The sequence below is a fragment of the Coregonus lavaretus genome (assembly GCF_964263955.1).
Source record: "Coregonus lavaretus genome assembly, chromosome: 15".
In the NCBI taxonomy this organism is placed as follows: domain Eukaryota; kingdom Metazoa; phylum Chordata; class Actinopteri; order Salmoniformes; family Salmonidae; genus Coregonus; species Coregonus lavaretus.
Genome location: NC_140002.1, coordinates 12,215,087 through 12,241,821, shown reverse-complemented (window position 1 = coordinate 12,241,821; position 26,735 = coordinate 12,215,087). Strand labels below are relative to the sequence as shown.

At 42.4% G+C, this 26,735-nt stretch overlaps 3 protein-coding genes across 4 annotated transcripts in view; all 3 read left to right on the top strand.

The window, feature by feature from the left end:
• Window positions 1-45: 45 nt before the first annotated feature.
• LOC311142453 (hepatic and glial cell adhesion molecule-like) lies at window positions 46-7,560 on the top strand (the record flags this gene model as incomplete). Its single annotated transcript, XM_084178101.1, has 7 exons — window positions 46-193; window positions 4,260-4,604; window positions 5,251-5,532; window positions 6,208-6,301; window positions 6,650-6,744; window positions 6,857-6,927; window positions 7,225-7,560. The coding sequence occupies exons 1-7, from the start codon at window positions 106-108 to the stop codon at window positions 7,558-7,560; spliced, it is 1,311 nt and encodes a 436-aa protein (XP_084034227.1). The 5' UTR covers window positions 46-105.
• Window positions 7,561-11,705: 4,145 nt separating this feature from the next.
• On the top strand, window positions 11,706-20,397 carry LOC311142444 (uncharacterized protein). The gene is made up of 10 exons (XM_084178090.1): window positions 11,706-12,146; window positions 12,235-12,384; window positions 12,601-12,789; window positions 13,480-13,596; window positions 14,012-14,188; window positions 14,560-14,679; window positions 15,842-15,945; window positions 16,370-16,564; window positions 17,111-17,259; window positions 17,794-20,397. The coding sequence occupies exons 1-10, from the start codon at window positions 11,964-11,966 to the stop codon at window positions 17,976-17,978; spliced, it is 1,569 nt and encodes a 522-aa protein (XP_084034216.1). The 5' UTR covers window positions 11,706-11,963; the 3' UTR covers window positions 17,979-20,397.
• Window positions 20,398-21,227: 830 nt separating this feature from the next.
• LOC311142445 (glucose-6-phosphate exchanger SLC37A2-like) overlaps window positions 21,228-26,735 on the top strand; it is a gene marked incomplete at its 3' end in the record, with an annotated part of 32,202 nt that continues 26,694 nt past the window's right edge. For both annotated transcript variants that reach the window (XM_084178091.1, XM_084178092.1), the window contains exons 1-5: window positions 21,228-21,867; window positions 23,031-23,112; window positions 24,178-24,268; window positions 24,439-24,517; window positions 24,622-24,757. In XM_084178091.1, coding sequence (XP_084034217.1) covers window positions 21,809-21,867; window positions 23,031-23,112; window positions 24,178-24,268; window positions 24,439-24,517; window positions 24,622-24,757 — 447 coding nt within the window. In that variant the 5' untranslated portion in view covers window positions 21,228-21,808. The remainder of the gene's footprint in view (window positions 21,868-23,030; window positions 23,113-24,177; window positions 24,269-24,438; window positions 24,518-24,621; window positions 24,758-26,735) is intronic.

Genomic DNA, 26,735 nt, shown 5'->3' with positions numbered 1-26,735 from the left:
GGAGCCCTGCCTTGGAGGAATGTCTGTGTGCTCTTTCGGGGGACGTGCCCAGAGTGGACAAATCATGCTAATTGTCTGGGAGAGAAACGGAGCGTTAGACCCAAGATGAAGGCAGAGAGGGAGGCTCTCTCCAAAGCCATAGCCGCTCCTCAACTTTTGCTGCTCTGGTGTCTTCTTGTCTCATCACAGTCAGGTAAGGGAAACTATCCCCTGTTTTGGGGCAACACATCTGTGCTGACTTAAAGGAATGTGTAGTGTTCACTTGCAAGGCTAAGACAATGTGGGTGGGAGGTATTTAGAGTGGAGTGGGCAAGTGTACAGTAGGTTGGTTTATGCATATTTTCTGACTGACATATTTGTTTGGCTGATAGGTTGGACACATACATTTTGTGTTTTTCATATCCTACTTGCAAGAATATGTTAAATTATGGCTACTTTAAATGTTTTCATGTAAATTAATCTATTCAATCAAAATATATGACTGTCTTAATCATTCAACACCCCCTAATAAGGCCCCTATTATGAATTTAAATGTCTCAGCATATTTATTGAATGAATTAAAATGTAAATTTGATTAGCATATATGCATAAATAGCATTTAATTACAAAAACAACTACATAAAACACAATTTCCATGTCAAACAAGCAAATAAACATTTCCTTGTTGTGTACTAGCTTATATTCCGATAAAACCCCATTTAAAACATTCAAACTGACTGCACATTGCCACACAGTACGTCTTTATATTACTATTCCTAAATTACTAGAACAAAAATGACACTCTGATGACACTCATAAAACTATACATAATCTGCAAATATAAAAAGAGATTGATGAAGATATATTATTTGGCAGAAAGCAGTCACAATGGGACCCAGATTAAATCCTGGAGTAAAATGTACTTTCAATGTACATTCTCTATTGAGAACGATTTTTAGTCCAGGACTGCTTAGTCTGGGTTTGGGAAACTGGCAAATAGAGTTTACTTTAGAGAGTTTAGGCATTCGTTCTGGAGTACAGAAGCTGTTTAGTTCATATCAATGGTATTTGATCTCTGTAGAGCCCATGTGGAAACTACGCTACTCAGATGTCTTCCAGTTGGTTCAGCAGGTTCGCCAAAGCCCTCCACCAGTATTCACGGTGATGTCATTGAACCAAACTGCTCTGTGAGAATGGCACAATCAGAGGATTCTCCAAGATGAGAGGATCATGGTTAGAAGGAAGATGTTGGTTGGTATGACGTTGGCGAAGGACCTGATCTCATGGTATTGAGGTGTGACCTAGATACATAAATGGGAAGCTATATGCGGAGTCTATACTTTTGTACATACACTACCAGTCAAAAGTTTGGACACACCTACTCATTCAAGGGTTTTTCTTTATTTTTACTATTTTTTACATTGTAGAATAATAGTGAAGACATCAAAACTATGAAATAACACATATGGAATCATGTAGTAACCAAAAAAGTGATAAACAAATCAAAATATATTTTATATTTGAGATTCTTCAAATAGCCAACCTTTGCCTTGATGACAGCTTTGCACACTCTTGGCATTCTCTCAACCAGCTTCATGAGGTAGTCACCTGGAATGCATTTCAATTAACAGGTGTGCCTTCTTAAAAGTTAATTTGTGGAATTTCTTTCCTTCTTAATGCGTTTGAGCCAATCAGTTGTTGTGACAAGGTAGGGGGGGTATACAGAAGATAGCCCTATTTGGTAAAATACCAAGTCCATATTATAGCAAGAACAGCTCAAATAAGCAAAGAGAAATGACAGTCCATCATTACTTTAAGACATGAAGGTCAGTCAATATGGAACATTTCAAGAACTTTGAAAGTTTCTTCAAGTGCAGTCGCAAAAACCATCAAGCTCTATGATGAAACTGGCTCTCATGAGGACTGCCACAGGAATGGGAGACCCAGAGTTACCTCTGCTGCAGAAGATACATTCATTAGAGTTACCAGCCTCAGAAATTGCAGCTCAAATAAAATAAATGCTTCACAGAGTTCAAGTCACAGACACATCTGAACATCAACTGTTCAGAAGGGACTGTGTGAATCAGGCCTTCATGGTCGAATTGCTGCAAAGAAACCACTACTAAAGGACACCAATAAGAAGAAGAGACCTGCTTGGGCCAAGAAACACGAGCAATGGACATTAGACAGGTGGGAACTTGTATTTTGGTCTGGAATCCAAATTTGAGATTTTTGGTTCCAACCGCTGTGTCTTTGTGAGACGCAGTGTGGGTGAACGGATTATCTATTTCCCACCGTAATGCATGGAGGAAGAGGTGTTAGGGTGTTGGGGTGCTTTGCTGGTGACTCTGTGATTTATTTAGAATTCAAGGCACACTTAACCAGCATGGCTACCACAGCATTCTGCAGCGATATGCCATCCCACCGGTTTGGGCTTAGTGGGACTATCATTTGTTTTCCAACAGGACAATGACCCAACACACCTCCAGGCTGTGTAAGGGCTATTTTACCAAGAAGGAGTGATGGAGTGCTGCATCAGATGACCTGGCCTCCACAATCCCCCGACCTCAAACCAATTGAGATGGTTTGGGATGAGTCGGATGGCAGAGTGAAGGAAAAGCAGCCAACAAGTGCTAAGCATATGTGGGAACTCCTTCAAGACTGTTGGAAAAGCATTCTAGGTGAAGCTGGTTGAGAGAATGCCAAGAGTGTGCAAAGCTGTCATTAAGGCAAAGGGTGGCTATTTGAAGAATCTCAAATATAAAACATATTTTGATTTGTTTAACACTTTTATTGTTACTACATGATTCCATATGTGTTATTTCATTGTTTTGATGTCTTCACTATTATTCTACAATGTAGAAAATAGTAAAAGTAAAGAAAAACCCTTGAATGAGTAGGAGTGTCCAAACTTTTGACTGGTACGCTATATCAATCTAATTGTTTATGAGATATATCAAAAAGGTGTGCAGACTCAAACATAGAAACATGATACTTGGTACTTTTAGAGGTGCGGTTGTGTCATGTCAATGCAGTTGTGTTGTCATCAGCAGAATCACTGGGGCCCTCTGTCTCCGGGCTCAGCCAATCGGGGAGCTTGTGTTGCTCTGAGGCCTCTTTTCATGGGCTGCCAGGGAGGAAATTGGTCCAAACAATCCCCCCTTTTGTCAGCTTATCCCAGCCATCCAAGAGGACTGTGAGCCGTTACCACGGCGATGCAGTGCTGCCACGCAGGCTCGCTCCAGCGCACTCTGCCCCGACGGAGGAGGGGGCCCGGTGCCCACAGTCGAGTCATCAGCAGCCTGACGCCCACAACAACAGCCAGCAGAGTTAGCTACAGTCATTTGGCTTTCACTTTATAAGCCCACTCTGATCACACACTGTAGGCTATTTCCCTCAAAAAGAAACCTCTGGTCAATCAACTGAAAGAATTGCTGCAAAATCTGTTGGCCATAAGTTAGACAGTTTGAGATATGCCTTGTAGTGAACTTGTTGAACTAGCTAAGGGGCTGAGAGGAAGCTTAGCATAACCCAGACAATAACCTGTTAACGATGTCACACCTTCCATCCACAAATGCATGTCACTTAATCAAGGACGGTTTAGACACGACTGGGATGGTGGTATTGGTGGTGTGGAGATTGTGGACAGTCCAATATTCTTCAGAATACTAACCTTCACAGTGTAATGGAATAGAAAGGTCCACAGGAGGCTGCTGAGGGGAGGACGGCTCATAATACTGTCTGGAACGGAGCTGATGGAATGGCATCAAACACATGGAAACCATGTGTTTGATGTATTTGATACCATTCCAGTAATTCCGTTCCAGCCATTAACACGACCCCGTCCTCCCCAATTAAGGTGCCACCAACCTCCTGTGGAAGTGGGCCAAGTGTCCTTGGGTACACGATCTGGTTAAAGTTTGTTATTGGATGGCTTGATAGTGTAACCAGTGTGAAATGGCTAGCATTTCAATCGTTGAGGTGACAGAGGGTCCCTTGTTCGAGCCCAGGTTGGGGCGATTAAAGGGACGGAAGCAACACTGTTACACCAGGCCTATTTAAAAGACACTTGTAGCAACCTGAAATGGCATTGCAGGTAGGATACACCTGTACCCTATTGCGTTGTAATGCATGTATCAGTTTATCCATGTCACACATGCGTGTAAGTGGTGGAACACATGTTCCATTCGTATAAACTGAGACGGGTATAGAATAGAAATCTGCTAAATATACAGTATAACCTAAATAAATAGACTCTGTTCCATCTCCTCTGTATCCAGGAAGTGTCAAGGGGGTCAACATCACCAGCCCTGGCTCTCTGATCCGGGGCACATTGGGCGGGGAGGCTCTCCTCTCCGTTCGCTACAGCAGCTCCAGCCCTGACGCGCCCGTCATCAAGTGGCAGCTGAAGAGGGATGACAAGCCCGTCACCGTGGTCCAGTCCATCGGCACCGAGATCATTGGGAACCTGAGGCCCGAGTACCGGGACCGCATCCTGGTGTTTGAGAATGGCACCCTCCTACTCCACAACCTCAAGCTCTCTGATGAGGGCACCTATGAAGTGGAGATCTCCATCACGGATGATACTTTCACCGGAGAGGGGAGTATCGACCTGACTGTGGATGGTAGGTGGTCCATAGTGTAAGCAGGAGCCTATCTCCTGATTCTGTAGCGTGAGGCAGCTTGATGTACAAGTACACCCCCTGGACAGGATGCTAGTCTATCACAGGGTCTTACCTCCTTAATGCTGAGATGCATTGGGCACCATTTTTAGAGTCTTTGGTATGACTCGACCCTGCAACCTTCCAATCTCAGGGAAGACACTCTAACCACAAGGCAATTGAGATGGTTGGTGCATAGTCTAGGATAAGTTTACTTGTCCTTCATGACATGACTTGCATGAAAGAGGCTCTGCTTGTAGGAACTTCTGGGATTGTCTGTTATAAAACCAAATTATTTTTATCCTTTTTGTTTATACAGTATTTCTCACATATTTGTATGACCTTAACATTGGCTGAATTGTCAAGGAAAGTGCGGGGGACAATGGTCCAAACCGTGTTTGTTCCTGTAAAGTCATCGTCGCATAGAGGGTCACCTGAGAAGTTGTTTATGTACACCTGAGTTCATTAGCTCACCTGTAACTCACATATTTTTTTTCTTCTTAAACTCATCATATCAGTATAACATTTGACCCAGAAGGAACAAGAGATCCTAATCTTTTAGTTGGGGACATGTCTTGACGTGTCTGACTACTATACTTCTTCTCCATAGAGCCCATATCCAGACCTTACATCCACATGGAGGCCTCCTCAGTACTGGAGCTCAGCGAGCACTTCACCCTCAACTGCTCCCATGACAACGGAACCAATGCCAAGTACAGCTGGCAGAAAGGCGGGAAACTGTTGACCAATGAGACGCGTCTGCAGCTGTCACCTGACCAGAAGCTCTTGACGATCGTGCGGGTGCTGATGGTGGATGATGACATCTACGGCTGCTCTGTGGAGAACCCTATTGGCAGCATGAAGAGCCTGCCCATCAAACTCACTGTCTACAGTAGGCTACACAGTGGTACTATAGGCTTGAACCAGTGGCAATTCAAAGCCACAATCTGTAATCCGGTTTTCGGTCAAACGGCAACCCTGCCACTTGCTTTGCTATAAAATTGAGGGATGGGGCTGGATGACTCCTGTTATACTCTCTGGCTCTCTAACCCACGATATAGATGACTTTAGAAAGTACTCACTAAATCAATGTAATCTCAGAGCGCTTTTCCCTATAGTCCTACTTGGTACTGGTTCAAGCCTAGGGCATGCAACAAATACTTCACTGAAAAGCAAGTCCTTGTATGTGAGAGAAGGGGTGAAAAAAAGGCAAATGCAAGCTATAGATAGTTTTTATTTTACTAACTGTAGCCTAATGTACCAGCAGCAAAAAGATAATGCGTGGGAGGGAAGTTGATCACTGGCTATACATCCAGTACATCACTCCATCACAGAGACATGAGTGTGTGCGTGGGATGACGGGGGAGGAAGTACATACTGTAATTCAGCTTGAACATATTGTTAAGTAGTTCTACTGTGCCGTTTGTTTTCCTATTCCCTATATAGTGCACTACTTTTGAACAGAGCCTTATGGGCCCTGGTCAAAAGTAGTGCACTAAATGTGGAAAAATGTGCCATTTGGGACACAATCTATGACCCTCTTCCCCTCCTGACCCTCCCCCAACAGGGAGGAGTTCCCTCTACATCATTCTCTCCACCGGGGGTATTTTCCTCCTTATCACCTTGGTTACGGTGTGCGCCTGCTGGGGGCCATCAAAGAAGTAAGAACCAAACCCACTTTTGTCTCACTCTCTACATGTTTCTGGATGCTTCTGTCTGTTCCCGGTCCTACGGGTTGGGAATACAGTGAGAAGCTTAGTAAAATGGCAGAAGCATATTGATAGTCAAGTTCATTAATGCAATCCAGTTAACGTGATAATAATTATTGAATTATACAATTATTAATCAAATGTTTTATTAAAATAATAATTACAATGTTATAATACAATAATTGTACTGATATACTGTAGTGTTAAATTTGACATGAACAATGTTGTTTTGAACAGTTTTATACTGTATAATTTTAGCACACTGTTGAATCTCATTTACATTGTACGTTTATTGTGCAGAGAGCGGCAGAAACGGCAAATGAAGCCCAGAGGTTTGGCAGGGCTGCCAAGACATTTAATAGAACACCCTGATTATTCCCCAATCAATCATGCAGGTAAGGAACCTACAAATTACTTTGATTTATATTTCCTAATTATTCATAAGAATGTATAAATTGTTTTGCTGCACCAAAGGTTTTCATCCAATGTCATTTTCATCCTGTACAGTTGACGTTGTACCAAAAATGATGACTGAACATGAACACAAGAATCCAGTGGCACTCTACATCCTCAAAGAGGTACCTCTTTAAATAACAAAAAATATATAAAGCTGTCATCAGTATCTGACTCAAAACATAGCTAAATAAACCTTTGTTTGAATAAATTTGAATGTAATAAATCGATAAAATGCCCAGAGATATGGTGGGGGCTTGTAGGTGTTTATTTCTCAACCCTCATTCAGCTGTTAAAATGACTACAATAGTTCAATGTAGAAAACAATACAGCCAATACACCTTAGTATTGTTTGGGACCTGTTCAGAGCATTGTGTGTGTGTGTGTGTTTCTGAGTATTGACTTGGTTTCCCTCGTTGTAGGATTCCCATCAGGGCGACCATGACTCACCCGGCAACATGGGCATGGGCCCCCCCTCTGAACCACCCAGCAGTCCCCCCAGCTACAGCAGCTCCTTGCCCCCCTCCTCACGCTCCCCTGACCCCCCCGCCCGCTCCTCTCGCAGGTACCCCCGCACCCCAATCAGCTCCCCCCCTTCGCATCACAACAATAAGGTGCAGAGCAAGTCCTCCACCCCCTCCCCACCCCGCACTCGAAGCTCCGGGCGCATATTCCGCGCCCCAGTCGGCGTACCGCCTGCCTGTCAGTTGGAAGAGCCCACCCCCACACTGGAGAGCAACGGTACCACTCAGCCGTGATTGTCTATCTACAAGTCCTGGAGGGATAAAGTGTGTGCAGACTTATGTTTCAGCCCAACACTAAGACATCTGGTCTAAATTGAAAACTGTGACTAGTTGAAACAGGATCGTATTCATTAGGCACCAAAGGGAACAAAATGGCCTGAAACAGGGAGGGACTAACTGGAATTGTCCAATAAGAAATATTATTTTTCTTTTTTCGTTGCAAAACGTTTTAAAACATTTTGTTTTGAGTGGCCTAATGAATATGGCACTGGTGTGTTGAAGCTGGGCTAGGAAAAAAGCTGGCACACAGTGTGGCTCCTGTTGTCCACCCCTGGTCAACATGCTCTTCCCCCCTCCATGCCTTGGTGCTGCAGAGAGACATGTATATCTCTGTATGTTCACATGGTGACTGTATGTATATACAGTACCAGTCAAAAGTTTGGACACACCTACTTATTCCAGGGTTTGTCTTTATTTTTACTATTTTCTACATTGTAGAATAATAGTGAAGACATCATAACTATGAAATAACACATATGGAATCATACAGTAACCAATGTTTATTTTTTAAAATCTAAATATATTTTATATTTGAGATTCTTCAAATAGCCAACCTTTGCCTTGATGACAGCTTTGCACACTCTTGGCATTCTCTCAACAAGCTTCATGAGGTAGTCACCTGGAATGCATTTCAATTAACAGGTGTGCCTTGTTAAAAGTTAATTTGTGGAATTTCTTTCCTTCTTAATACATTTGAGCCAATCAGTTGTGTTGTGACAAGGTAGGGGTGGTATACAGAAGATAGCCCTATTTGGTAAAAGACCAAGTCCATATTATGGCAAGAACAGCTCAAATAAGCAAAGAGAAACGACACTCCATCATTACTTTAAGACATACGGAAAATGTGCAGTCGCAAAAACCATCAAGCGCTATGATGAAACTGGCTCTCATGAGGACCGCCACAGGAATGGAAGACCCAGTGTTACCTCTGCTGCAGAGGATAAGTTCATTAGAGTAACCAGCCTCAGAAATTGCAGCCCAAATAAATGCTTCACAGAGTTCAAATAACAGACATATCTTAACATTAACTGTTCAGAGGAGACTGCGTGAATCAGACCTTCATGGTCGAATTGCTGCAAAGAAACCACTACTAAAGGACATCAATAAGAAGAAGAGACTTGCTTGGGCCAAGAAACACGAGCAATGGACATTCGACCGGTGGAAATCTGTTATTTGGTCTGATGAGTCCAAATTTGAGATTTTTGGTTCCAACCGCCGTGTCTTTGTGAGACACAGTGTGGGTGAACGGATGATCTCCACATGTGTGGTTCCCACCGCGAAGCATGGAGGAGGAGGTGTTATGGTGTGGGGGTGCTTTGCTGGTGACACTGTCTGTGATTTATTTAGAATTCAAGGCACACTTAACCAGCATGGCTACCACAGCATTCTCCAGCGATACGCCATCACATCTGGTTTGCACTTAGTGGGACTATCATTTGTTTTTCAACAGGACAATGTGGGTCACACCTCCAGGCTTTGTAAGGGCTATTTGACCAAGAAGGAGAGTGATGGAGTGCTGCATCTGGTTGAGAGAATGCCAAGTGTGCAAAGCTGTCATCAAGGCAAAGGGTGCCTACTTTGAAGAATCTAAAATCTATTTAGATTTGTTTAACAACTTTTTGGTTATTACATGATTCCATATGTGTTATTTCATCGTTTTGATGTCTTCACTATTATTCTACAATTTAGAAAATAGTAAAAATAAAGAAAAACCCTTGAATGAGTAGGTGTGTCCAAACTTTTGACTGGTACTGTATGTAAATATGTTTTATATGACGTTATAGTGCAGTAATGTTTGTCTCAGAACCCAAATACACTGTCATCCTCCACAACTGTATGGGTCAGTTTTAGGTTTTAAGTTATGACACGTTAGTTAGCCTACTATTTTTTCTTCCATTCTATTATGTCCTATTCTTTAAGACCTGTTAAATTGTATAATGTAGAAAACCTCTCTTTAAAGATACCAATTTCTTCATATGTTGGTACATTTTGTATTGTGTGGATGTTTGTTATTTAACTAATAATTTTCTGTTTTATTTTGTATCATAGCTGAATAACCATTAAATGTTTTTCCTTTGTATAGATTCATCGAATTTTTAAGAAAATCAAACGATACATTGTACATATCAGTAGAGATGTTTATTAAAGGCATGATGAGGAGGAAATATTGGTTGTCATTTATACATTTGTTTCACTCAAAGTTAAACTTCAGTGAATCTTTGAATGTTTCAAACACTTTATCCTCAATATTGTCAGTTTGCATCTTCATGTGAGCATGCAATTTTGCTATTTATTTTGGAAAAACAAGTTAGTGTAGCAGATGGCAATCTGTAAAACTCACTCCTCAGCTTGAAGAGTCTCCACTTGCGCTGCTGAATAGCAACTTTTTCAGTGGCGCAACTGTATAAGACGCTTCAGGAGGGCGGTTACGTGTCGAGGCAGAGGTCCTGGGTTCGAGCCTCGGTATGAATGAATCAGGAGGAAGCGGTAATCGCTAAGCAAGCAGCGTGACGTCTTTTACAATGGTGCTGTGTTCCGGATCATCAGTTGTGCTCAGCTCAATGCTGGGGTCGCTGTGGAATGGGTTTGGGGGGTGAATGTAGCAGATGGCGATCTGTGAAACTCACTCCTCAGCCTGAAATGTCTCTACTGGTGCTGCCGAATAGCTAGCTTTTTGGTGGCGCAACAGGGTAAGATGCTTCTGGAGGGTGGTCAGGGGTGTTAGCGAGGCAGAGGTGCTGGGTTTGAGCCTTGGTATGAGCCGAATCAGGAGGAAACGGTACTCGCTAAGCAAGCAGTGTGACTTCCTTAACATTAGCTTATGTGGGACTTCTTCAGACCGTGGTAGGCTGCACCCATCGTTGTCGACATCAATGTAATCTCTTCTTCTCTCTCCACAGAGAATGTTTGTGCCCTGCAATAAAACAGAGGGGACATACTTTCAACACAGTACAGTACAAGCTTCATGTAATTTGTTAATTTTTGTCAAATGCTCCTCATTCTGTTCTCACACACACACAGAGAATTTGTTTGCTGATTCACAGTCATAGGACAATAGTACGCCTGTTCAGTGACCACTACAGCTGTGTAGTTGAGGCATGGAGAAGAAAGAAAGTGATTCATCTGCCTATCCCAATATATACATTAATGTATACGTTGGAGTAGAGACATTACACAATTTGTCCACAGAACAGGGACAGATTATTACATGCCTGGATAACAATTACGTGTTGTTACTATGTTTTCTCATGAGAAAACTATGTCACTGTGTACTTGGACTTTTCAGTGGGCCTAAATCAAACCGCCTATTTCCATAGATGGAAATTAGCAATTTATCTGCAAATGTATTTCAAGCCAATCCAGCTTGATTCAGCTACCTGAGAAGAGTTTGACATTAGGTTTCTGTAATGCAATTGTAGCTGACCAGTGTAGAGAGTAACAACAGCTGAAGAGGGGGCCTGTAGTGCAGAGCAGAGCGTCTATGGTCACGACCTGTTCCACAAAAGCCGGGCCTCGGGTCCTGGCACATACACCGCTTACATTCCTACTCTCTTGGAAAAGTGTATTCACACAAAATAGGCAGCTGCGACAGCAGCACACTTCCAACAAAGGCCTGGGAATTATCGCACCACGGTAGCCGGCCAATGTAGAGGGTGAGAAGGTGGACTCGATCCGTGGACTCAGCGGTGCAGACGAGAACCAGGACAGCGATGTGTGTGTCTGTGTGCAAGCTTTGTCAGTGGTTTATAACCTAAATAAAAGCTTGGCCTTTAGTCGTAACGGCAGTATACTGTCCACCACTTATTGCTACTTTATTACCATGTATCAAATAATTGCTCCTCTTTTAATCGTGGAGGACAGGAAATACACAGGGGGAGGTTGAATACATCTGTTTAACAGATTCTAACAGCCTAAATATAATTTTATCAACTCACTTTTATGCCTTGGGTGCTTCTGAGCAGAGAGGAAGTTTGGAGCAGGCTGGACTGTGCATGGTTGAGTCAAACTAAATTTTGATTGACATCTGGTACGACCATTCAGATCGCAGATTCTCTAGAAGGAACCAATATAAATTAAGTGTGGGGAGCCAAAATGGTCGCACTGTTAATACGTCACCAACAACAACAACAAGCGTCTACTGTGGCAGTTGAGAAGCCAAACACACTTGAATAATTCAGAAAGGTTATGTTCACAGATGTAATACTCGCAAATGATTTATAGGCCTCCGGACATTTAATACTCATTTCAACGCTGTTGCAGATCGTGAAACGTATTAGGTTGGTTGAAGAAGTAGCTAGCTAACGTTAACTCAGAAGTTAACAAACGTTGCCTGGATAGCTAGCAATCTGGCTAGCAACATGGCCCCTATAAATCTTAAAGTAAAGGGCACAACCAAAGTTTCAATTAGTGGGATAACAGTACATGCTCAAAGCAAACATGGTCATCGAAATAATGTATTGGCCGAGAGGAATCAAGCAGTTGCACCTGTTGGCGCCTGGGTGGAGAGTGGACAAGACTACCAGGAGGATGAGCATCCAACTGTAAGTGTAGCCGTACATAAATTATTCTACTTGAATAGGTAGCTAGTTAGCATATTTACCTGTTGACTTATTCTCTCGTATGAGCCAGGTTCGTGCCCTGCTAACTGAGGAGCTACAGGTGGAGATGCAACGGGAGAAAGAGGATAGTCTTCGCCGGTTTCAGGAAGAAGTGCGCCGCCGCGTGGCACAACAGGCTCAAATCCTCAAGAGGCGGCAGCTTCAGAAGTCATGCGAGACGGTGACTAGCCTATATTATGTGGATAATGGACATATTTTATTACAATTGCTGTTCATGATGGAGCACAGTTAGTACGCCAACATCATTTAAAAAAAACATAAAAACAACAAAGCCTTACAAATGGCAGGAATACAGTTATCTTGTTTTCCAAATGACATTGACTATGGGTAAATGAGCACCACCTCTATCAAGAGCCTGCGTTGTTTCTCTTTACAGGTGGAGCGTGAGGGGAGAGTGCTCCAGCAGTCCAGCGATGCAGCGCAGAGGTTGACCCCCACGAAGAATCCGTTCCCCTACTCCCCACAGCGAGAGCTAGCCATCTGCAGCCCCAACTCTCGCTGGGTCCGACCACAGGGCCATGAGAGCAGCAACAGAGAAAACAGGACAGATCAGCAAACGCATCAGGTGGCTAAACTTATCTGTGATGATCTACATTGACATTTACATGTTAGTCATTCTATGCCATGGATTCAATGGATGTAAGAAAAACATCCACATATCTCGGTCATTGCAAGAACATAAAAAAACTTCTAAATACCAGTAGCCTTGCATAATCTGTGCTTGTTACAGTAAAGGAAAAGCAAGTAGTATTTGTTTTTTATCTGTTGTTATAAAAACATTGAATGAAGCCACACACAAGCACTGAGTGGATATTGTTAATGATTCGAATCTATATCTAACGTATGTCCACGGCTGCGTTTACACCGGTCTTCTGACCAATCAGATCAGATCTTTTGGGTAAAAGATTAGAATTGGCAGCCTGTGTAAACACAGCCTATATCCATCATTGAGCTCTGCAACAAAGGCTGCATTTACACAGGCATCCCAATTCTGATATTTTTGCCACTAATTGGTCTTTTGACCAATCAGATCCTTTGTCTGTAATTGGGCAAAAGATCACAATTGGGCTGCTTGTGTAAATGCAGCTATATAGACCTAGGCTACCTACCTGTTTATCCTCAATAATGTCAATGGATTATTTACACAGATGTTGAAGCCATTCTGCTCATATTAAGTCAGTGAAATTGCCATTACTTCTGTCATTAGCTCTATAGATAAAATAGGTAATCATACGGGTTGGTTTTGGTATTTCAGCTCAGCAAAGTCATGAGGCAGGTCAGGCACAGACTGGCAGCCTGTCAGACGGTCCGAGACGGAGAAGTGATGTCAGAGCTCCCTGGGGGAATATGGAAGGTGTCTCCTACCAGAGATGTGAGTTTGTTTATACTGCCCCTTTCTAACTGGCCAAAGTCAGTTATTACAAAAATGTCAGATAACCATAGAATTAGAATGAATTTATTCTACCTCTATATATTTGGCCAGCAGCATACCACCCTGCATCCCACTGCTGGCTTGCCTCTGAAGCTAAGCAGGGTTTGTCCTGGTCTGTCCTTGGATGGGAGACCAGATGCTGCTGGGAGTAGTATTGGAGGGCCAGTAGGAGGAACTCTTTCCTCTGGTCTAAAAAAATAAATATCCCAATGCTCCAGGGCAGTGATTGGGGACATTGCCCTATGCAGGGTAAAATATTGATGTTTCTTTGGATATAACTTTATAATTTGGAACTCTCAATTGCAGGAATACTGTATTTACTGTAAGACATTTTATGCTTTCTAACTCAAAACAGAAACCTGTATCTCGGGTGACAAGAGAAGAGGAAGCAGAAGAGGAGGATCATGAAGAAGAAGAAGAAGAGGAGAAGGAGGAAGATATTCCTTTGATTGGGCAACACGACTCCCCTCTTCAGAACTTTGATCCTCACGAGGGTCACAGGAGCAAGACTGTCACCTTTGACAACAATCCGGTCGGTCACCACAAGTGTTCTCTTTTTAACACTTCTCCAATTTCCAAACACTCCCATTTCCCCAAACCCCACACAGTCAATAGTCCTGTGACTCACATCCTTATCCTAACATTCCTTTAGTCAGGCTATAGCAAGTTGTTTGTTTATCAATCTATATAGTTTCCTTTGTAACTCCAACTAAGCTACCCTAAAGGTTTAATCTTTCATAATGCACAACGAGAGGTGCTCAACTCTTACTAAGTTCTGTAAATGAGTCTTTGGGTGCCTTTGTCCAGGAGTCACCCAACTTTTCTGAAAAAGACTGCTTGAAGGCCAAAACGCATCTACTGTGACAGCTAATAATCAATATTTCACACCCGTGTGTGTTGCAGGTGTGTCCGAGGCTCTTTAGTGAGCCTTATCCTGCAGGTCATAGTAATGAGTTTAGTACTGACCATAGAGCTACTCAAGTGCTGTGGCCCCAAGAAGACCAGGAGGAACTGAAGAGACAGGTGATTAAGGCCAGTTAGAACTATATTATAGGGTTTTAGTGTTTATGAATATACACCCCTTCTTGGATGGCTATCAAATAACTTTTATCACTGACCATATTTACACACAGCCCTCCACCAAATCCCCCCTTTAGAGATTAACTAATACTGTATGAAACACAATGATTCATGCAGTACGGTGGCTTAGTGTATTTTCAGGCCAAAAAGTACAACATATTTTCAAGACACACTTTCAACTAGTTAGCATTTAGTAAAATACACTACATGGCCAAAAGTATATGGACACCCCTTCAAATTAATTGATTCAGCTATTTCAGCCACACCCGTTGCTGACAAGTGTATAAAATCGAGCACACTGCCATGCAATCTCCATAGACAAACATTGGCTGTTGTTTGGATGCCACCTTTCCAACAAGTCAGCCCTGCTAAAGCTGCCCGGTCAACTGTAAGTAATGTTATTGTGAAGTGGAAACGTCTAGGAGCCAGGAGAACGTTACCTGCCCGAATGCATAGTGCCAACTGTAAAATTTGGTGGAGGAGAAATAATTGTCTGGGGTTGTTTTTCATGGTTTGGTCTAGGCCCCTTAGTTCCGGTGGAGGGAAATGTTAACGCTACAGCATACAATGACATTCTAGACGATTCTGTGCTTCCAACTTTGTGGCAACAATTTGGGGAAGGCCCTTCCCTGTTTCAGCGTGACAATGCCCCCCTGCACAAAGCGAGGTCCAAACAGAAATGGTTTGTTGAGATCTATGTGGAAGAACTTGACTGGCCTGCACAGAGCCCTGACCTTTGGGATGAATTAGAACGCCGACTGCGAGCCAGGCCTAATCGCTCAACATCAGTGCCCGACCTCACCAATGCTCTTGTGGCTGAATGGAAGCAAGTAACCCACAGCAATATTCCAACATCTAGTGGAAAGCCTTCCCAGAAGAGTGGAGGCTGTTATAGCAGCAAGGGGGGGACCAACTCCATATTAATGCCCATGATTTTGGAATGAGATGTTCGTCGAACAGGCGTCCACATACTTTTGGCCATGTAGTGTATTTGCTTAAAACTTTGGTCTTTGCTTCCAATGCATTAATATGCACATTTTATAAAATTATACCCCTTGACACCATAAAACAACTTTACCTTAACTCTAACAATGTTTGTTTGTAGCGTCAGTCTCAGTTTCTGATGTACCGGCGCCTAGTCATGGACATTGAGAGAGAACAAGTCAAGGAGCATCAGAGACACAGGAAGCACCTGAGGAGAATCGGAAGGTGACTCGGCACAACCACAATTAACGCATTTATTTCCTCTTCTGGATATACTCTCTTCCTGTTTGAGCCATATGTGGTTTTCAAAACATGTCACTTTTAGTAATCGGTGCTGTCAAATGTTGAGTTCATATCAGGGTAGGGGTACATCTCATTTCAATGCAGTCAATTCAGATATTAAACAGAAATTCTAGATTTCCTTAGTTTTTCCAATTTGAATCTGTGTACTTGTTGAATTGACTTTATTTAAATGGAATTAAACCCAACCCTGATTCATATATACATTCATACTCCTTCAACATGGTCTCTACAATATAATTTTTTTATTTTTTTTATGTGGAACAATGTAGATAGTGGCATTACATCCAATTGCTAAATAAGCACACATTTTAATGAAGTTTTGTCTGAATTTCTTTTTCCACTGTAGGATAAAAGCAGAAAAGGAACAGAAGAGGTTGGAAGAGGAGAGGAAGCTGGAGAGACTGCAGCAGCTGGAGGAGGATAGACTGGAAATGGCTGAGAGGGAATTTCTAATTCTGGAGCGACTGAGACTTGAGGAAGAGGAGAGGGCAGAGGTGTTAGAGAAGAAAGAGAGAGGAAAGAAAGATAAAGAAGCCACAAGGTAACTTTATTAATCAATACAATCTGAAATTAAATGGGCTAGATACAGCCCAGAAGGTTTTTGATAATTGTACAGTATCTGTCCCTTTATTCTATCTTCTGCCAAATATTCTGCCAATATATTATTTTTTTGTCCTTGAGCAACACTACTTGAGTGCACTACTCCTCCAAAAGTCACATTGGGAAATATGAAAGACGTTATTCTTTCTAGAAATACCAGTGTAAAAAATTGAATTCTGATGTTTGCTCGTGATAATCATGGCAAACAATTTTTTGATACTTTAGAAAACACATACATCTAGATTCTAGCCTACTCCTGACCCTACTCCTAGACTAGAAATCATGCTGAATGTTTAATATCCATTTAAAGTACTTTTTAGTCCAGGAATAATCTGGGTCCAGGTAACCGGCCCTAAATGTGTTTGTGTTGGTGAACCTAGAGAATAAGGCCCTGTGTCCCAGCCTGTGTTGTGTGTGTTATTATGTGACAGGTTGGGTACTTTGACAGAAAATGGAACAATACAGATTGTATTGTGTCCTGTGGCAGGTACATCGAGGCTCTGAGAGCTCAGATGAAGGAGAGGATAGCTCTGGAGAATACAGAGCTCCCTCCTCTCTGTTGCTGCGGAGACAGTTTCTGGGACTCCCATCCTGACACCTGCGCAAACAACTGTGTCTTCTACAACAACCCTAAAGGTACAAACGGCACCACATGTCTCAACCACAAGCCAATAGGCTACCTCCAAAAGAACAGTATGGTAATTATTTGACCTGCTGCAAGCCAAGATAGGTGACTTGCACCCTTGATGTATGTTTACCATGTAGAGTATGTATCATTTCCACATAGAATATGTTCATCAATTATTACGCAACTATGTCAAGGTCCCTCAACATGAACCTACTGACGTTTATCAGTTACCCATTTATAGTAACCTAACCTGTTCATTCAAAGTATCAACTTCCTTCCATATTTTCCTCATTTTGATTCTTTCCTATTTTCCCTATTCTAGTTTACCTGCGTCGTGTTCATTAGGGCACGCAATATATATATATATATATATTTTTAAACATTGCAACCGAAAATGATAAAATGAGGGTTTCTTATTGGGCAAGTCCATTTTTCAGTCCGTTTTCCTACGTTTGGTCCCTGATGAACTCGACCCTGAGGTTCAGTATGATGTGCTATGAATGGGATGGATGTGTTCATGATTCTGTTTGTCTTTCATCCAGCCTATGTCCAGGCTCTGCAGTCTGCGCTGTTGAGCTGTGATCTCAAGGACGGCAGCCACTCCACTCACCAGCGGGCCTCGGCTCGCCAGATCGCCTCCATGCACGCCCTTTCACCCAGGAAGGAAACCACAGCTCACAGGAAGTTAGCCGCCTCGCACAGGAGCAAAAAAAAAGAGTACATTTGAATTTCAGCCCTCTTTGTTTTTTAAAATCAATAATGACCTTTAAACATGTCATTTTGTCATGCTATTGATTTTGAATCAAACCTTGCCGTCTCTCACTCTTGGATACTTATCAGTTGTTATTCCTTGAAACGTGATGTAATTTATTTTGTATGGTTTTATTTTAATTATCTGTCTTTAACTATGTCAAAGATGTACACTTGGTTTTACTCTGTCCTTAATTGCTGAAAAATTGCTGATTTAAAAACCTGACATTTTATCTTTTGAACCTCGGGATGATGCTTCAGTGGTGTTTTTTAGTCCTATAATGTATTTTGGATGCAGCAGTGGGCGTAATCATGGTAGTATCCTAATCCTTCTTATTACAGTATATATTATTCCATTCCTATGGAAAAAGTGTGGGCTGAAAATGTTGTCAGCTGGTTTAAAATTAGTATTTTTTTTTTATATCAAGGTATTATTAATCTGTTACTCATTGCATTGTTAGGGTGATTTGTCACTGTTTCCTATCGCACGCAGTAAGATGAGTGAATTTATTTGTTTGTGTTCACCAAAACTGAATGAATGTAAAAGGCCTTCCTACATGATAAAAATGCTCATGTTTATTCATGAAAAATGAGAAGCTAAACTTGTAGGATACAGTGCATTCGGAAAGTATTCAGACCCCTTGACTTTTTCCACATTGTGTTACCTTACAGCCTTATTCTAAAATTGATTAAAAAAAAAAAAAAAACTCCCCCTCATCAATATTCACTCAATACCCCATAATAAAGCAAAAACTGTTTTCTTAGACATTTTTACAAAAAATAAAAACAGAAATATCACATTTACATAATATAAGTATTCAGACCCTTTACTCTGTACTTTGTTGAAGCACCTTTGGCAGCGATTCCAGCCTTGAGTCTTCTTGGGTATGACGCTACAAGCTTGGCACACCTTTATTTGGGGAGTTTCTCCCATTCTTCTCTGCAGATCCTGTCAAGCTCTGTCAGGTTGGATGGGGAGCGTCACTGCACAGCTATTTTCAGGTCTCTCCAGAGATGTTCGATCGGGTTCAAATCCGGGCTCTGGCTGGGCCACTCAAGGACATTCAGAGACTTGTCCGAAGCCACTCCTGCGTTGTCTTGGCTGTGTGCTTAGGGTCGTTGTCCTGTTGGCAGGTGAACCTTAGCCCCAGTCTGAGGTCCTGAGCGCTCTGGAGCAGGTTTTCATCAAGGATCTCTCTGTACTTTGCTCCATCAATCTTTCCCTCGATCCTGACTAGTCTCCCAGTCCCTGCCGCTGAAAAACATTCCCACAGCATGATGCTTCACCGTAGGGATGGTGCCGGGTTTCCTCTAGATGTGACGCTTGGCATTCTGGCCAGAGTTCAATCTTGGTTTCATCAGACCAGATCATCTTGTTTCTCATGGTCTGAGAGTCCTTTAGGTGCCTTTTGGCAAACTCCAAGCTGGCTGTCATGTGCCTTTTACTGAGGAGTGGCTTCCGTCTGGCCACTCTAACATAAAGGCCTGATTGGTGGAGTGCTGCAGAGATGGTTGTCCTTCTGGACGGTTCTCCCATCTCCACAGAGGAACTCTGAAGCTCGGTCAGAGTGACCATCGGGTTCTTGGTCACCTCCCTGACCAAGGCCCTTCTCCCCCGATTGCTCAGTTTGGCCGGGCGGCCAGCTCTAGGAAGAATCTTGGTGGGTCAAAACTTCTTCCATTTAAGAATGATGGAGGCCACTGTGTTCTTGGGGACCATCAATGCTGCAGACATGTTTTTGTACCCTTCCCCAGATCTGTGCCTCGACACAATCCTGTCTCATATCTCTATGGACAATCCCTTCGACTTCATGGCTTGGTTTTTGCTCTGTGGGACCTTATATAAACAGGTGTGTGCCTTTCCAAATCATGTCCAATCAATTTAATTGACCACGGGTGGACTCCAATCAAGTTGTAGAAGCATCTCAAGGATGCTCAATGGAAACAGAATGCACCTGAGCTCAATTTCGAGTCTCATAGCAAAGGGTCTGAATACTTATGTTAATAAGGTATTTCAGTTTTTTATTTGTAATACATTTGCAAAAATGTCAAAAAGACTGTTTTTTCGCTTTGTCATTGTGTGTAGATTGGTGAGGGAAAAAATTATGTAATACATTTTAGAATCAGGCTGTAAAGTAACAAAATGTGGAAAAGGTCAAGGGGTCTGAATACTTCCCAAAAACTCCAAGGCACTCTTACCAGAAAATAACCTTTATTGACTTGGCATCCATTTTGGAAAATTAAAACGAGGTTAACGTCAATGCCACAACTAAGCCTGGGAAACGAGAGCACCTTACCATAAACTATTACTATTAAAGAGTGCACACATTTTTCTGCTTTTTAACAAATTGCATGTGTGTAGTTATAATTTGATGGTTAAGACACCTAATAATTAAAGGTTTTCTCAACGCTTTATTTGAAATTCTGGTGCGTGTTTTTCCACTCTCACTGTCAATGTAACACAGTTCATAAACTCTGTAATCATGAGACTCATCATGACCACCCTCAAGGTGTTTGTACATCAGTAACTTTTCAATAGCCTTTTCACAAACTGTTATAAATACTATTTTATTTTCACACTGACCTTTTCAGCACTTCCGGGGAAAGGGGATATTTAGTCAGTTGTACAACTGAATGCGTTCAACCGAAATGTGCCTTATGCATTCAACCCAACCCCCTCTGAAATCGACATCCATGTCATCCGCGCCCGGGGTGCAGGTGTTGTTGGGGGGGTTAACTGCCTTGCTCAAGAGCAGAACGGCTGATTTTTCCACCGTGCCGGCTTGGGGATTCGAACCTATGGTTGATGCGTAACCAAGCTTGGTATAGCTTTGTTTGGCTCAGCAGTGTGTAAAGCCCCCAACATGACCCTAGAAACGTTTCAATTTGTAATTTTAGAGAATGCATAAAAATAGCAATATTTACTTTTCAAAAATACATATGTATTTTCATTTTCTGCTGTAGGTAGGCTATGCCACATTTCACAGAAGACAAACCGTACTTCTCTGCTACTTGAAGAGTTAATGAACGAGATTGTTTTCTCATGGCCCGGTGCCCCGGGTGAGTAGAGATTACATTTCAGGTACAATAGAACGGTCTGAAATGTACAAACTCCGCGCCCCCATAGCACCGGGCCATGTAAAACGAACTCATTTGTCACTCCTTTAATGCCGTGACGTCAGACACGGGAATCACATGTCTACACACTTCGGAATATAGATTTTGGTGCGGCGTCTGGCCTGAGCTTGGAAAACATTAGGGAAGGACTGCCTTCAAACTATTATGGACACAATCTGTTAACATATGTACACATTTCCATGTGACACGGTAGAGAAGTGCATAGAGTATTTATAAGAACCGGCTTTTATAACGCTATCAGCGGACTCGAGCAAGTATGGAAATCGATGAGAATTCATTGTTTGCGGAGATTCACCCCCATCATCATGAAGTAGGAATAGCCAAACGACTGAAACTGTTTTGATCAGTGCTCGGAGTGTTTTTATTCTTTATATTTTAAATTAATACATTTAAATAAATACAAATAAAAATCGGTGTGTTTTTAATCAAAGAGGAAAAAATATCAAGCTAGATCCTGTGAGAAAAGAAGCTGTCCCATGTAACGTTATCGTTTAAGTTTGTTTTTAGCTAGTTTTAGAGATTTTTTGTAGTCCTAGTTTTTTAACAGATAAAAATTCATCAATTGGATGTATAGAAGGCGCACGATATAACTTTTGAAGCCATGTCTGAGAGAAAATTGTAAGCGGTTTTAACACGTTTTACGAAGTTATCTAGGCTACTCCACCAAAGATGAGGTCTTCTTTGGCTCCCGGCATTAGACTTATCACGTCCTTCTCAAGAGAGAGCTGGTAAGTTGACACTATCTTTGAATTATATTGTGACACCCTTTATGTAAACAAAACTAAATGTATTGCATTATACAGTATGTACGTTGATGATGGGGGAGGGGAAACGGCGGTTTTGTCCCTAATCAGCTAGACGTCAATGATTGGCGAGAGATTTGGTGTCATTCTATCTATGCATTACTGACATTCTAAGATGGGTAGAATGTTAGGAATTAGTCACGTCTAGATTTAATTTGAGTGTTTAATTAGGTATAGTTAACCCCATATTCAAAGATGTATTTTGCAAAAAGAAGCATAGGCAATCAGACTGACAAGCATTTTACATGCAAACATCCTAGGTGAAGGCTGTTGGATTTGGAAGGCTGTTGGATTTCTATAACAATTCTGCAATCAACAAAGCGTTCTGCATTATTGCTGTCACTGATACAGTATGCTCAAAGGTTTAAAGGTCACAGCAGGTTTAGTCTCAGGCACTACACTTCCTCCTGAATGGTTGTGTCTGAATTGGCACCCTATTCCCTATGTAGTGTACCACTTTTAACGAATAGCTCTCTGGTCAAGGACGCATCCTATGTGTTGTGTGCAGTTAGCCTGAGGATGAGGAGGTTACACCAGGTTCTAAGTGAGGTGTTAACTGAATCTAACTGTGGTAAAACCTGCCTTTCCACTCCAGGAAATGTAAAGTCAATACAGAGTGTGCACTGTGTGTGGGTTGTAACTAGCTGCCTTCATGTGCAGTGTGCACCTAGTGTTATGAGGTAGCTAGGTCCCTGTACTGCTCCCAGCACTGAAGAACTCTTCTGAATACCCTGTTTTGTTTCCATGTCAGGTTCCCACAAAAAAAAACAAGCTTATGTGTACTGTACAGACAAGGCCATGTGAGCCCATGTGAGCGATGGTTTTGTGTTCTCTTCAGAACCCTCTCCAGGATGGTAGTTTGAAGCCTGCCTCTCTATCTCTCTCCCCTCTCCCTCCCTCCCTCCTGGTCCTATGATACTAACATCCCATAATACCCAAGCCCTGGAGACCTCTAGTCTAGACCATGTGAAAGAGACTGTCCTAAAAACTGGAGAGGGTGTGCTTTGACTTACAAAGAGGACGAAGTTCATGGCATGGTATTTGCTTTGGATAACATTAGAATGAGCTCTTCTACTCTCTCTGTCCAGGTACCGAGGTTTCACCCTCTTCCTCACCTTCCTCTTCTATACCAGCTACCATCTCTCCCGGAAACCCATCAGCATCGTCAAGGTAATACACTGACTCCATAAACCTGTATTAAACATTATTGTAATTTAAGGCCACACTGTTCAGCTTTATATTGTAACATCTCTAGGTGTTCTAGGCCACAAACGCCCTAGACCACTTGAGCCGCACTACAATAATTAGCAATATATACTGAACAAAAATATAAAAGCAACATGTAAAGTGTTGGTACCATGTTTCATGAGCTGAAATAAAAGATCCCAGAAATGTTCCAGATGCATAAAAAGCTTATTTCTCTTAAAATGTTGAGCACAAATTTGTTTACATCCCTGTTAGTGAGCATTTCTCCTTTGCCAAGATAATCCATCCACCTGACAGGTGTGGCATATCAAGAAGCTGATTAAACAGCATGATCATTTCACAGGTGCACCTTGTGCTGGGGTCAATAAAAGGCCACTCTAAAATGTGCAGTTTTGCCACACAACACAATGCCACAGATGTTTCAAGTTTTGAGGGAGCATGCAGACTGCAGGAATGTCCACCAGAGCTGTTGCCAGAAAATTGAATGTTAATTTCTCTACCATAAGCCGCCTCCAACGTTGTTTTAGAGAATTTGTCAGTACATCCAACCGGCCTCACAACCGCAGACCACGTTTAACCATGCCAGCCCAGGACCTCCGCATCCGGCTTCTTCACCTGTGGGATAGTCTGAGACCAGCCACCCGGACAGCTGATGAAACCTAGGAGTATTTCTGTCTGCCCTTTTGAGGGGAAAAAACGTATTCTGACTGGCTGGGCCTGGCTCCCAAGTGGGTGGGCCAGTCTCCCAAGTGGGTGGGCCTATGCCCAGTCATGTGAAATCCATAGATTTGGGCCTAATTTATTTATTTCAAATGACTGATTTCCTTATATGAACTGTAACTCAGTCAAATCTTTGAAATTGTTGCATTTATGTTTTTGTTCAGTATAGTTTGTGAGAAAGTGATTTCATAGTTGCTGTTTTTCTTTCGAGACGTTTAGTTATTTGCCGTCTTTATGCAGGTTGTCTTGAAGGCTGAGTGTTTTGTTTCCTTGTGTGTAATCTCTGGTTATTGCCCCATGCATGTACAGAGTCAGCTGCACAGAAATTGTTCCAGCCTCATTCGGCCGCCAAACCTCAATGGAACTGACAATGAAACCTGGTGTGACTGGGCACCCTTTGGTGAGTCCTCTGCTTGATTCGAGTTCATTGTTAATTTTAAGAAGGAATAGAAATTCTTCCAAAGTCTTTATGAGTGCTTCCAAAACGAATATATTGAAAGCATACCATGTCAGTAGAATGGGACAGCAGATTTCATTTGGATATTTTCTGTGTCATCTTGTTCTGTCCAGACCAGGAGAACTACCAGACACTGTTTGGAGCCGTCGACAACTCCTTCCTGGTTGCTTATGCCATTGGCATGTTTTTCAGGTAGGCAGAATGAATTATTTGTTTGTGTTTTGTGTGTGTGCTTGCATGTGTGTTAAAACTCACTACAAGGAGTTGACCAGATTATGTGTTGTGTGGTTTGACAGTGGGATATTTGGAGAGCGCGTGCCCCTGCGCTACTACCTGACCATCGGGATGCTTCTCAGTGGTCTCTTCACGTGTCTGTTTGGCCTCGGCTTCTACTGGAACATCCACTCGATATGGTACTACGCCTTTGTCCAGGTACAGGTTAAATCTCCTCCAAAACCATTCAGTCACTTGCTCACACTTTGCAGCAGTTACCATTTAAACATTGTTGTATCTAATTTTTTTTTCACCATCCTACCCTGATTGGAGTAAACTAACAGACAACAATACTTCTACTGCAACTTACAGCTATATTCGCTCACATCTACGGTACCTGTAGTTAAATAATACATATATTCCTAATTTACTCTTTCTTCAAGTGCTGGATTTTCACCCTCTGTGGCCAATCCACTATTCATTCTGATCTTAACTCCAACCCCCCGATATCCAAAGATGAACCCATCTTTCCCAGGGAAGTAATATACATCCCTCCATTTTACTATGATGTCTTATGAGGGTCCTGAACTTCCTTATTTATAACATTTCTACCGATATTGCCCTAAAAATAAATACTTTACCCAAGAGTATAATGATATTTCCCATTGACTGATCGTGGTTTTTCAGATCACCTAACAATACCGTTTGCAGGTCCATCTGAACCCTGATATTATGACATACAGTGAGGGGAAAAATGTATTTGATCCCCTGCTGATTTTGTACGTTTGCCCACTGACAAAGACATGATCAGTCTATAATTTTAATGGTAGGTTTATTTGAACAGTGGGAGACAGAATAACAACAAAAAAATCCAGAAAAAGGCATGTCAAAAATGTTATAAATTGATTTGCATTTTAATGAGGGAAATTAGTATTTGACCCCTCTGCAAAACATGACTTAGTACTTGGTGGCAAAACCCTTGTTGGCAATCACAGAGGTCAGACGTTTCTTGTAGTTGGCCACCAGGTTTGCACACATCTCAGGAGGGATTTTGTCCCACTCCTCTTTGCAGATCTTCTCCAAGTCATTAAGGTTTCGAGCCTGACGTTTGTCAACTCGAACCTTCAGCTCCCTCCACAGATTTTCTATGGGATTAAGGTCTGGAGACTCCAGACTCCAGATTCCAGGACCTTAATGTGCTTCTTTTTGAGGCACTCCTTTGTTGCCTTGGCCGTGTGTTTTGGGTCATTGTCATGCTGGAATACCCATCCACGACCCATTTTCAATGCCCTGGCTGAGGGAAGGAGGTTCTCAACCAAGATTTGACGGTACATGGCCCCGTCCATCGTCCCTTTGATGCGGTGAAGTTGTCCTGTCCCCTTAGCAGAAAAACACCCCCAAAGCATAATGTTTCCACCTCCATGTTTGACGGTGGGGATGGTGTTCTTGGGGTCATAGGCAGCATTCCTCCTCCTCCAAAAATGGCGAGTTGAGTTGATGCCAAAGAGCTCGATTTTGGTCTCATCTGACCACAACACTTTCACCCAGTTCTCCTCTGAATCATTCAGATGTTCATTGGCAAACTTCAGATGGGCCTGTATATGTGCTTTCTTGAGCAGGGGGACCTTGCAGGCGCTGCAGGATTTCAGTCCTTCACGGTGTAGTGTGTTACCAATTGTTTTCTTGGTGACTATGGTCCCAGCTGCCTTGAGATCATTGACAAGATCCTCCCGTGTAGTTCTGGGCTGAATCCTCACCGTTCTCATGATCATTGCAACTCCACAAGGTGAGATCTTGCATGGAGCCCAAGGCCGAGGGAGATTGACAGTTGTTTTGTGTTTCTTCCATTTGCGAATAATCGCACCAACTGTTGTCACCTTCTCACCAAGCTGCTTGGTGATGGTCTTGTAGCCCATTCCAGCCTTGTGTAGGTCTACAATCTTGTCCCTGACATCCTTGGAGAGCTCTTTGGTCTTGGCCATGGTGGAGAGTTTGGAATCTGATTGATGTACTCCGAGCATGTGCTGACCAACTGGCAAGTGTCTTCACTGACATTTTCAACATGTCCCTGACTGAGTCTGTAATACCAACATGTTTCAAGCAGACCACCATAGTCCCCGTGCCCAAGGACTCTAAGATAACCTGCCTAAATGACTACCGACCCGTAGCACTGACGTCTGTAGCCATGAAGTGCTTT

Coding starts and splice junctions, on each gene's coding strand:
- LOC311142444 (XM_084178090.1), top strand. CDS start 11,964: ATGGCCCCTATAAATCTTAAAGTAAAGGGCACAACCAAAGTTTCAATT. Junction 12,147..12,234: donor AGGAGGATGAGCATCCAACT/GTAAGTGTAGCC, acceptor CGTATGAGCCAG/GTTCGTGCCCTGCTAACTGA. Junction 12,790..13,479: donor CAGATCAGCAAACGCATCAG/GTGGCTAAACTT, acceptor TTGGTATTTCAG/CTCAGCAAAGTCATGAGGCA.